The sequence below is a fragment of the Notamacropus eugenii genome, chromosome 5, assembly GCF_028372415.1.
Source record: "Notamacropus eugenii isolate mMacEug1 chromosome 5, mMacEug1.pri_v2, whole genome shotgun sequence".
Taxonomy (NCBI): Eukaryota; Metazoa; Chordata; class Mammalia; order Diprotodontia; family Macropodidae; genus Notamacropus; species Notamacropus eugenii.
Window position 1 is genome coordinate 61,572,424 of NC_092876.1, and position 11,750 is coordinate 61,584,173.

At 49.0% G+C, this 11,750-nt stretch overlaps 1 protein-coding gene across 3 annotated transcripts in view; it reads left to right on the forward strand.

Annotated features, from left to right (window-relative positions):
- Positions 1 to 11,547, forward strand: part of ALPL (alkaline phosphatase, biomineralization associated) — a 54,672-nt gene extending 43,125 nt beyond the window's left edge. For all 3 annotated transcript variants that reach the window (XM_072609213.1, XM_072609211.1, XM_072609212.1), the window contains exons 7-12: positions 2,244 to 2,387; positions 4,303 to 4,372; positions 6,942 to 7,076; positions 8,464 to 8,655; positions 9,654 to 9,773; positions 10,052 to 11,547. In XM_072609213.1, the coding sequence (XP_072465314.1) occupies positions 2,244 to 2,387; positions 4,303 to 4,372; positions 6,942 to 7,076; positions 8,464 to 8,655; positions 9,654 to 9,773; positions 10,052 to 10,323 (933 nt within the window). In that variant the 3' untranslated portion in view covers positions 10,324 to 11,547. The remainder of the gene's footprint in view (positions 1 to 2,243; positions 2,388 to 4,302; positions 4,373 to 6,941; positions 7,077 to 8,463; positions 8,656 to 9,653; positions 9,774 to 10,051) is intronic.
- The last annotated feature ends 203 nt before the right edge of the window (positions 11,548 to 11,750 follow it).

Here is an 11,750-nt window from a genome sequence, read left to right on the forward strand (position 1 = left end):
GAAGGCTGGGATCTGGGGACACATTCTCTCTCCCTGCCAACCTTCTGGTTCCTGAGGCCTAGGCTGGGAGCCTGGAATGGTGCTGGCCAGGTGTCCACTGGGAATCCAATTGGACTTGTTTCTCTGTCCTGGGCTCCCCTGCTGCCTTGCAGAGTTAGCCTCTATTTCTTTATCTGTAAGATGGAGAGGGGAGGATTGTTGTGAGGAATGACCTTTAAGGGCAAGGGTTTTTGTTGTTGTTGTAATAGAGGATAGAGCACCTGACCTGGAGTAAGGAAAACCTGAGTTAAAATCCAGCCTCCTACACTTAACTAGCTGGGTGACCCTGGGAAAGTCACCTAACCCTGTTTGCCTCATCTATAAAATGAGCTGGAGAAGGAAATGGCAAACCACTCCAGTATCAAGAAAACTCCACATGGGGTCACAAAGAGTCAGATAGGACTGACCAAGAAGTATTAGTTCCCTTTCTCTTATTTTACCGATGTTCAGTTGAATGAATTCAATAAACCTGTTCTATGCCAAGCATTAAAGTAGGTGCTGCCCTCAAGGAACTTATAGTCTAATAACAACAGTTACTTTCTCAAGGTCACAGTAATTAGTAACTGGCAGAGGATGTTTCTTTTGTATCCAAAAACCCTGCAAGAGGGTCTCTGTAATGTCTACCCAACAGCATAACTCCTAGACCCGCCATTTAACCTAGGGCATGGTATAGTGGGTTCAAATCTCAGCCCTGTCTTTTACTACCTATGTTTCTGTGACTGGGTTACTTCCCTTCTGGAGCTAAGAGTTTGATCAGATGATATCTAAGGGCCCTTCTCATAGACTCTGATTGAGGATCTTGTGAAACCAAGTCTACCTGAGCCATTGGTCTTCAAGCCCAAGCAAGAGGGCCAGAGGTCCTTTGTGGGGGGACAAAAAGATAGCCAGCCCTAGCCATGTGTCTTCTCCAGGCTCCATCCAGGTTGGTGTCACTTGGGGGCAACGTCCTGGGCCCCGTGCCCTGGGACCTGGGGCCGGGCCGGTGACAGGAGGACACCGGTCACTGTTTTGCTCTTCTCCCCAGGTTAAAAATAGCCAGAACTTCAAACACTAACTCCCAAGGAAAACAAACACTCCCGCACCTTCGTCTGTCATCCCCGTGGACGGCTGGCGGTGGTGGGATAAAATTAGGGTAGCTTTGATAAACAGACAGCATGTCCTCAGCTCGCCCTCCCCTCCACGCCTCTTGATGGGGATGCTTACTGTTTGCCCAGGGCTGTGGTGGGGATGGCTCTGGGCAGAAGCCAGACTGCCCATTCAGACCTCCCTGGTTCAGGACTCCCAAGGCAGAGGGAGATGGGAAAGCCAGCCCAGAGCTGGGGTTTTCTAGCTGGGAATTTGGAGGTTTGGTGTCTTGTGCTACCCCTGAATCCTCTTTACCTCCTGTCCTTTCAATGTCATCTTACCCTCCCTGTCCTTTAGGCTGAATTAGGGGGTGGGGTTGTGTTGAGGGAGAGTGTGTGTGTATTGTGGGGAGCAGGACAAGACACATATAACTTCTATTTACCTCCTGTATGTCTTCCAGCTAACCTAGACCACAGCCCTGCCATAGATGCATGATCTAATTAACCCTCCCATCCAGGGCAGATGGAGGCATACTTTTTCTCCTTTGAGACCTTGAGGCCCCAGAGAAGGGACTTCAGAAAAGTCATGCAACCATCCAAGTGGCAGAACCCAGAACCAAACTCAAACTGTCAGATCATAAAGAGACTTTTCTTTCAGTTCTTGGATCCTCCAGGTCAAAAAGCCTGTATGTTTTAGTTACCTTCTGATAGCAGATCCAAATTGCTTTCTGAAATTCACAGCTTAGTCAATAGTGCATCAATGTGCCTCTCTTTCCCTAGACCTTCCAGCATTGACTTTTTCTTTTCAGCATAGATGTCAATTTGCTGAGTTGTTTTAATTTACATTTCTCTTATTAATGGTAATTTGCAATTCTTTGGAGAACTGTTATCCATTGGGGAGTGGTTTTGGTTCTTACATATTTGCATTTTTGTATTTGTTTTTGCCATGCCATTGCTTTCATTGGTGTGGGGAATTCTAGGTGAAAAGTTTCTATCAATGCAGAACCTAGACCAAATCCAGCAGTTATTCCACTAGACCATTTGGAGCTGTGATCAGTCAGCAAACATCTATTAAGCTACTACTGCATGCAGTCTCCCTTTCAACCTAGGGGCCTGACAATACTTTTCTCTTTTCTTTAGGTAATCATGGGTGGAGGCCGGAAATATATGTTTCCTAAGAACATGACCGATGTGGAGTATGGGGATGAAGAGAAGGCAAGAGGAACAAGGCTGGACGGACAGGTCCTCGTCAATGTCTGGAAGGATAAGAAGGCTCAGGACAAGGTACCAGAGCCAGTGGGTGAATAATGCATTTATTCTTGAAAATGGATTCTGCTCTTAGAATCCAGAGGAAGATGAGCCAGCAATGACTCTGCACCAGGCAGGCCAGGATTGAAAGAGAAGTGTTAAAGCCATATTCTTGCCTAGAGAGAAAGGTTTCCCAAAAGAAGGAAAAGTGATGTGGTGAGAAGGGGATTTGAATCAAGGTGAGGCTGTTGCTGAGGGGCCCCCAGGCTTGAGAGTCTCCAAAGCCCAATATCTTAGATATAATGACTAATTATTGCAGGTGGTGCTACTCCAGCACCATCCCGACATTTAGATCCAAGCTGGATAAGAGGAAGCACCGATAAGCTGGATAATACTGGATAAGCAGGAAGGGACATTAGAACATAAAATATAATCCCTCAAGAACTTAGAATACAATATCAAGCTAGAAAGATATTTAGAACATTTCAGCTGGAAGTGTATTTAGAACATAGGATGAGCAAGAAAGGGGCCTCAAGTATCTAGTCCAATCCCATAATTTTCCAGAGAGTGGTTTGGCCCAGACTGGGGCAGCCCAAGGTCACACAGCTGCTTAGTAGAGGAGCAGGGATTCCAACCCTGCTCTGCCATGTTTTCAATGGTCACAAATCCCATATTCCACTCTTTGGGAGAATGGGTTCTATGCTGAGGTTCACCTTAGTGGGTGGCAGACCTTGGGTTTCTGGAGGGAAAAATGGCCTGAGGAAGTCTTGGATGAGGGATTCCTCTTTTCCAGATTCCTAAAGTGATAGGGTTAGACTAGATGACCCTAAGATTCCTTCTTGAACTAACTCTTGATCCTGAGGATCTCTCTAAACTCTGACTAGATTTTCAAGTCCCTTCCAGGTCTGACAGCATTATCCTATGAAAGTTTCTCACTGAAGTCTCCCAGCAAGATAGCTTTAGGTGGCCACCCAAGAATCCCACCCAAGAGAGCCATGGGAAGTTAGCTGGCCCTTTAAATCTGTTCTCCAGGCATCTGGGTGGGCATGAGGGAAGCCAAGAAGATGGGGGAAGGGCAGGAGACAAGGTCTGAAAATGACTGTGGTCAAAGCAGCTGAAGACAGTGGTAAGCGGCTGTGGTGGGGTCAGTTTTGATGTGGCTGAATGGTCCTTCTAGGATTGTATTTCTAATTGTTCCTGGCATGACCCCCCCACTTCTCTTTCCCCCTAGTCTGGAGAGGCGAGAACGCTAGTGATGGGAACTCAGCCATCTGGAGTGGGGGAAGGTCTTGGTGTGCCTGGAAATTATTCTTATATCTAGTAAGGAGATTCCTAGGCCATGGAAGAGACAGGATGATTATCGAGACTGGGATGTGCAGGGCAAAACAATTATGCACCTATTTGCATAGGTTTTGCTACCTAAAATTAGCATGTATCCCTACTTCCTTCTCCTAGTCCCATAAGTAGCACCCATATTTTCTGAATGGTAGGAAAAAAAGTAAGCTGAATTGGCAGTCAAGGAATCAGGTTTGTCTAGTCCTGGCTTGAGCGTGTAATAGCTGTGAGACTCTGGGCCTCATTTCTCTCATTTTTAAAATAAGAGATGGGATAGAAATAGACATAGTAAGTTGGACCTAGGAGGAGCCTTTGATGCTAACGTTCTGTGTTCTAAGGTTCCTCTGAGCTCTGACATTCTAAGTTCTGAATGTTCTAAGACCCTTCCAACTTCCAGCTAGGACCTAGCTCGCTAACTCAGCATTCCGTGAATTATAAGACATAAGTCACTGTACCTTCAGAGAAGCCCTCAGACAAAGCTAGTTGAGTTCTGATCAGGTGCTCTAGGCTATGGCCTGGCTTGGGGGCACCCTGTGAGCCTGGCCTATTTCTCTGCTGACCCTGGCCTCATCTACCTCTTAGCCTGCCTTTGACCATCCATGTTTTTTTCTCCTAGAATGCCCACTACGTCTGGAACCGCATGCAGCTGCTAGAACTGAACTTGGACCGTGTGGACTTCCTGCTAGGTGAATAGGGGAGAACAAGGGCCAGTGGAGGGGCATCTCCTCTGTGCCCCCTACCCTCAGGCTCTCTCCAGGCCCTTAGAAATTGGAGAGGCTGAGCGATGAGACTTTCTAGTAAGATTAGACCTGGGAGTAAGGTGTGGGATTTGTTGTTTCAGTCATGTCCAGCTCTTCTGTGATGCCTATTTTTGGTGTTTAGAGCAGAGGCAACTTGTTGGATATAAGGGAGCTGGAGTCAGGGGCTGTGGGGGGCTCAGGGTACATCCCACTGTGTGGCAGAGAAATCAGGCCTGAAAGACTCGAGTTCTAATTTTTGCTTCCTGCGTAAGCAAATCTCTTCTTGTAAAAGGAAGGGTGGGGCCTCTCCCTTATATCCTATGATCCATCTTCCCCCACCACCGTGCCCCGGCCCAAGAGCATGGTTCCCTGTGAATCACATACCTCCTGGGAGTGGAGCAAGTCTCAGCAGTGTCTCTAACAAAGCTTCCCTTGGCAATGGAAGGATGGTGATAGTGCCCTTTATACTTTGCAAAGTGCTTTCTTTAAAATACCTCTGTGTGAGGTCAGTTGAGCATCACTAATCTCCATTTTACAGAGGAGGTAGCTGAGGTTGGCAATGTAAAATGACTTCTCCAAAGTTTCTTTGCAAGGTTTGCCCTCTTCTCAGGGTCACTGGTGACTGAGGTCCCTCTCACAAGGCAGTCAGGCCACTACATTACGTTATTGCTAAGCAATAAAGCATCAAGAGACATCCCCTAGTGTGGGGAAGGGGATGGGGCAATAGAGGACCTAGGTTCTGTTGCCAAACCCCTTTCATACTACCTGTGGGCCCTTAGGTAAATCCATTAGTTTCTAGGTCTTAGACTGAGATGCAGTGAATTGTGTGTCTCATAGTGGGGCTGGGTTTGCATGTTCTTGCCATCACCTATCATCAGCACCAGGGGACAGAGGGCTGATTGTGCCCCCTGTGTCCTCAATGCCCTCATTCCTGAGACCCAAGCTGGTCTCAGCAAGGTCTCTATGCATGGTAGCTGTCTTCAAGGAGATAGAGAGTAGACCTGCACAGCTGCCTCCCAGAGGAAGTAGCTGCAAGGCTGGGGACCCTATCAGGAGGTAGATGCAGATATCAGGGGGTAAAAACCCCCATTGCTCATGTGTCTCATTTGGCATGGACCCCATCCCTTTGTCAGGAGCTGAGCGGAAGAGTTGGGATCATTGGCTGAGAGAAGTGAGGGTCTCTGAAGGTCTTTCCAGCTTGGAGATTTGGCAAGTTTAACACAGTCCCAGGAAGCGTGGGTTGCACAGGGCAGGGTGTGCCCTCAGTAAGATTAGAAACTCTGGCCTGGCAACAGCCTGTGAAGGAACAGACACAGTATCCTCTGCCATAGACAGTCCTGCACGTACACACTGTGCTTTCCAGCCTTTGCTGCTGAATTCGGCCGTGAAGTACAGTCCTGGAGGTCAAGGACTTTGCTTTGTCCTTTTCCCCAGTGCCATGTAGACAGTAGGGGCTTAATAAATGCTGGTTGGATTAGATAGCCAGTAGTCATTGTGTACACACTTCAGACTTGACTCATCAACATTTTTAGGCAAATTGGGAAAATCTAACATGTCCCCTGCTCTCAAGGAACTTGCTTACATTCAGCTTTGAGCTGGGGGCTGGATGCTGTCATTTTTAGTTGTGTCCAACTCTTTGTGACCCCATTTGGGGTTTTCTTGGTAAAGATACTGGATGGTTTTCCATTTCCTTCTCCAGCTCATTTTATAGATGAGGAAACTGAGGCAGACAGGGTCAGGTGACTTGCCCAGGGTCACATAACCTAGTGAATGTCCGAGACCAGATTTGAATTCATGAAGATAAGTTTTCCTGACTCCAGGCCTATCCATGCTCTCTCCACTGCGCCACCTAGCTGCCTGTGTTCCAGGTGGGAGGAATGACCTGTACAAATGTATGGTAGGATGAAAGCACAGAATGTGACTAGGAAACAAGTCTTGTTTGTCTCTAACACAAAGTTTGAGAAACCAAGGGAGAAAAGGTAGGTTGGAGCTGGACAATGAAAGGTCTTGAATGACAGGCTAAAGGAGGCAGCGTTTTCTTCTCAAGGGCTCTTGCTACCTTGGGAATATGAATTTGGCTATTGGATGGAAAATGGATTTGGAAAAGGGTGAGGTTGGGGGCAGATGACTTAGAAGGATAAAAAATAGTCCAGGTGAGAGGTAACAAGGGTTTGAACTAGAAGGATGGGCTGTGAGAATGGAAAGAGAAAGGGATGATTGTGAAAGGCATTATGGAGGTAGAAGGAGCAACACAGTACCCCACACTAATGTACTATAAACGTAGCATGTAAGGTGGCATCACCTTCCCATCATTCACTCATTCAACAAGCATTTATTGCATCTGTGGTTCTAAGTGTTCTATGAGCCTGTTATGTCCAAAGGAAGAGGGAAGTCTGGTGCCATTAGCCCTTACTAGTGTCCAGTAATCCCCAGCCCTCTTTGGGCTGTGCCCCTTCTGTTTCTTCTCTCCCTTTCCTTATTCTTCAGGAGCTAACCATTATGTTACTCTCTTTAGGACTCTTTGAGCCAATGGATATGACTTATGAACTCAACAGAAATAACCAGACAGACCCATCCCTGACCGAGATGGTGGAAGTGGCCATCAAAATCTTGAGAAAGAATCCCAAGGGTTTTTTCCTGCTGGTAGAAGGTAAGGGCCTGATGAACCTTTCCATTCCTGTGCTTGAATACATACTCAATTTTTATTCATTGAGTAATTATTGGGCACCTACCATGTGCGAGAAGTCCAATGGGCTACCGATGGTCTGGGCAGACCAGGGAAGGGCACAGGTGAAGGAAGGGAGGGAGTCAATTCCTGAAAGAGCAAACAAAGTAGAGAGGCAAAAGACTCAAGGTGTGTGTCCTTAAGGGGACTGAGTTGTCCACTTTTTAAAATTCTCATCCTGTGGTCTAAGGTCCCTCACAGATCTGACTCCAACATAAAACCCCTAGGGATGACACCATGGGCCTCCCATAGGATCAAGAGTCTCCATATCATTTGCAAGCCATTCCTTTTCTCAATAGGATTAGATTTGGGATGTTCCCTCCCCAAGTCCAACTCTCCTATGAGCCTAGGATATGACTACCAAGGTCCAAGGATGTAGATTGCATTGAAGGGCTGGGCTGCTGATGGATCTCCATCGAGTGGGGGTTTGGAATTTAGATAATACCTCCCCAACAGACTACCCAATGGGAGGCTGGGTTATTTGGTTTATTTAAGGTGTACTTAACACAAGGATGACTGGTCACATCCCTCCCGTGCCTGAGCCTTGTCACAGCCCTACCACACAAGAAAGGCGGGCCACTTGGGTTGCTGGCTCTTTACCCAAACCAAAGGGTTAGTGCTAAGCTCAGCGGTTTCAGCTCTGGCCACAGAATCCTCCCGCCTCTGTGGAACCGACAGCGCAGCAAGGGGTCTCCCAAGGGAGTGTGGCCCTCTTTGTAGTGGGAGCCAGGAATGTAGGGCCAACATGGCCCTGCTCGGAGCTGAACACCACAACAAAGGGAGCCAGGCCCTTTTAGCTCAACCGCTGCTGGACCAACTCCTTGAGCTGGCCAGGCCGCCTGGAGCCTGAGGCTGAGAGCAATCGAAGGAGGCAGGAGGGAGGTCCTGAGGGACAGTAGAACAGTGTGTAGGGGTTGCTCTGGGCCCTGCACTGAGCCAGGGGATAAAAGAATAAAATCTGAAAGACAATCCTTCTCGTGGATGTCAGCTCATCATGGAAGAAGAGTTTCCTTTTCCTTAGAACACAGGGTGCCAGAGTTGGGAGGGCCCTTAGAACACAGGATGCCAGAACTGCGAGAGCCGTAGAGTACAATGAGCTAGAAAGAGATCTTTTCTAACACCTATGAATTTGTGATCATCTTTGAGATTGTGTCCTAAGGACTCCAAGGGCTGTAGCTAGGGAAGATGTCTTTGGAGAGGGGGAGTCCTCCTTCCTCTCCAGGGTTGGTAGCACTTCAGGAGCAGATAGGGGCTCTCTAGGACAGCAAATGCTCTGTGGCTCCTTCTCAGTCTCTTTCCGTTGATACTCCAGGAGGCAGGATTGACCATGGCCACCATGAGGGAAAGGCCAAACAAGCATTGCATGAAGCGGTGGAGATGGACCGGGCCATTGGGCAGGCCGGTGCGCTGACCTCCCTGGAGGACACCCTGACTGTGGTTACGGCCGACCACTCCCACGTCTTCACCTTTGGTGGCTACACCCCCCGGGGAAACTCCATCTTTGGTAGGTTGGGCTGGAGGGTACCTGTGGGCCACAGGGGCAGCCAGGGCATGGATGTCCAGAAGAGTAGAGGCTACAGGGATTCAGACATAGGAGAAATGGGAACAGGATTTGACCTTGCTTTCATTCAGGTGTCTTGCCCCTTTTTAATTCAGAGGTGACATGGCAATATAGTGGAAATATAGTCAAAATAGTGGAAAAAACTTGAATTTGGAATTGGGAGCCTAGCTTCATATTGAAGCTCCCTGTAAGACCTGGGGGGGGGGGGGGGGGGAGTCTTCTCTCTGGGACTCAGTTTCCTCATCTGTGACAATCTTCTAAGGCCTCTTCCAGCTTCCAGCTCCAAATCAATCCAATAGCTTATTACGTACCCAAAGATAGGTCATGCAGGGATGACCCAAACACTGCTCACCCTTCTCTTTTCTCCAGCTTGCAAGCCAGCTAAGGGGAACCTCTAGTGAAATGGGGAAAGGGGCTGTAGGAGAAAGAACACTGAATTGGGTGTCAGGTCCAGGGTTGAGCCCCAGCTCCATTTCATCCTGCTTGGGTGGGACCTTGGATGGTATATCTTCTCTAAAATGAGGGAATTGGACCACCGGGTGTCTGAGGAGCCATCCAGCTTGGAATCGTGTTGGAATCTGTTGTGAAAGGGGATCCAGGAAGCATATAGAGATGGTTTTAGAATAGTAACTCTTGGTTTTTGGAGAAAGATCAAACGGGGAAGAGGGGACAGGTAGATATATGAGTAAATGAGCATTTATTAAACATTAATTATTATGCGCCATGCACCCTGTAAGCACAAATATCGGCCTTCTGACATAGGCCTTCTGACAAGAGGCTTACATTCTGTGAGAGGTGAAGAACCTCACCTTGTCTTGGGGACATCTCAGGATGACCTGGAGAAAGGGATGAGAAGGCAAAGAGGGGTATTGGGAGGAATTGGGACTACCTTGGTCCTGGGAATTCCAGCTCTTGGTAACTCTGAATTCTCCCCTCTACAGGGCTTGCCCCCATGTTGAGTGATACAGATAAGAAGCCCTTCACCTCCATTCTGTATGGAAATGGACCTGGCTACAAGGTGGTAGCTGGTGAAAGGGAGAATGTTTCCACTGTGGACTATGGTAAGACCCAAGGTCTGGGAAGGGATTCCCTTGGTGGGATCAGGAGATGTGCTCTGGATGAGAGATGGGATGGAAGGTGAGATGCATGAGGAGAGGAGAGATGAGATAGGGAGTTTCCACATAGTCTATGAGCACAACTATCTTTTCAGATCTTGGTAGGAAGGAGCCTTGTCCTTGACCCCAAAAGATTAGGGAAATTTCCATTCTCATCTCTCCTGGACCTTCCTGATGGCTATACCAATCTCCACTCCTCACTGTCCAATCTTGCCTTCTTACAGCTCATGACAACTACCAGGCCCAGTCAGCAGTGCCCTTGCGCCATGAAACCCATGGGGGTGAAGATGTGGCTGTGTTTGCCAAGGGTCCCATGGCTCATCTCCTGCATGGCGTCCATGAACAAAACTACATTCCACACGTCATGGCCTACGCAGCCTGCATCGGGGCTAACAAAGACCATTGCAAACTCCCCTCATCGGCCAGGCTGGGCCCGCAACCGGCACTGTTCTCAGGCCTTCTGACCATTTTCCTCCTGCTCAGCCTCTTATTCTAAGGCCAGCTGTATCCAGGCCCGGGACAGCCAGCTTACCACCCATAGCTGGGGCCCCTTTCTGACACTGCCCTTGATGCTCACTGGGCCTGAAGCCTCAATCCCCATCATCAGCCTTGTTTCCAGAGCACCTCAGGGCAAAAGTCCCATGTCAATATGGGGCAGAGTGGTCAGGTGGCAGTGGCTGAAGGCCATATCCCCACTGCTGCTCATGACTAGAGGCCTCCATGCTCCACTTTGACATCCAACTTAAGGAACTTAAGGGACCCCACAAACCCCCCCCCCCAAAACAGTCTGAGGCTCAACTGGTCTCCCTCTGGGGCATGAACTCTGGAGCAACAGAATTCCCCATGAGGGGAAGCAGGGAGTCATGCAGGCCTGTTCCATCTGTCAGCTGGGTCATGAGGCAGTTTCTTTCCCTACAACTACTCCAGAGAAAAAGTGAACAGGACAGGCTCTGCCTCTGACATATGGGTCCCCTCACTCCCATTGTCCCCTGGGGAAAGCACAGACCCGGGGAAATGCCCAGAGCCTCTTATTTGGAAAAAGAGATATTCTCTTGCCCTGGAGGGTGCTGATGGTTTCTCCCTCACCACATTGGGTGTAACAATTTCTCACCCTTGCCCTGGGGAGTCACCTTGCCTCTTCCTATCACCCCCATTTTTAGCCCATGGGATACTAGATCTCACCAGGAGGGCAAGTGGTGCCTGCAGAGGGACTAGGTTGTACTCCCTGCCAGTGCCAGGACATGTCCTTCCCGTGGGCCTAGGTTAGGTTAGGGGATGTACATGGTTCCAAGGGAGGAGCAGTCTCACTCTTCCTGCATGCTCCCAGGTCCACAGCCTGGATCTTCACCTTCTAGAGAGGACATTCTCAGCTCCCTCCAGCAGCCATTGTTGATCCCCCTGGGGTAGTGAGCTGGGAGGGTAGAAGTGGAGGCAAGGGGTCAGGGACTGAGGGCCCAGAGTCAGACAGACTCCCCCTTCCCTCCTCTCTGCCCCCCCCACTCTTGTCCCCGTTATGGGTCCAGGCCTCAGCCTAAAGAAGAGCACTGGCAGACTCAGGATGACTGGAGTGGAAAGAGGGACAGATGACAAAGCCCTGGGGGGAGGGGAGGAACAGGGATGGGCCAGGACTTCTGGGACGGCCATCTCTTCCCCTCCTTATTGATGTTATTGCCATTTTTAATCTCCCACAAAATCCTGTTAATAAAAAATTTTTCCAAAATTTTCTGAGAACAGAGCCCAGTCCTTGTGGGTAGTGAGGTAGACAGGAGAAACAGTCTGCCCTCTCAGGTCTGCCTTCCACTGCTACTCAGGAGAGGGAGGGGGTGGTTGTCATGACAATAGCTGAGGGAAGGGGAGTCCTGGGGCTGTGGGCTGCCACCCATGGGTGCTGAGTCAGTTCCAAGCATTTTAAAGGATATTTAT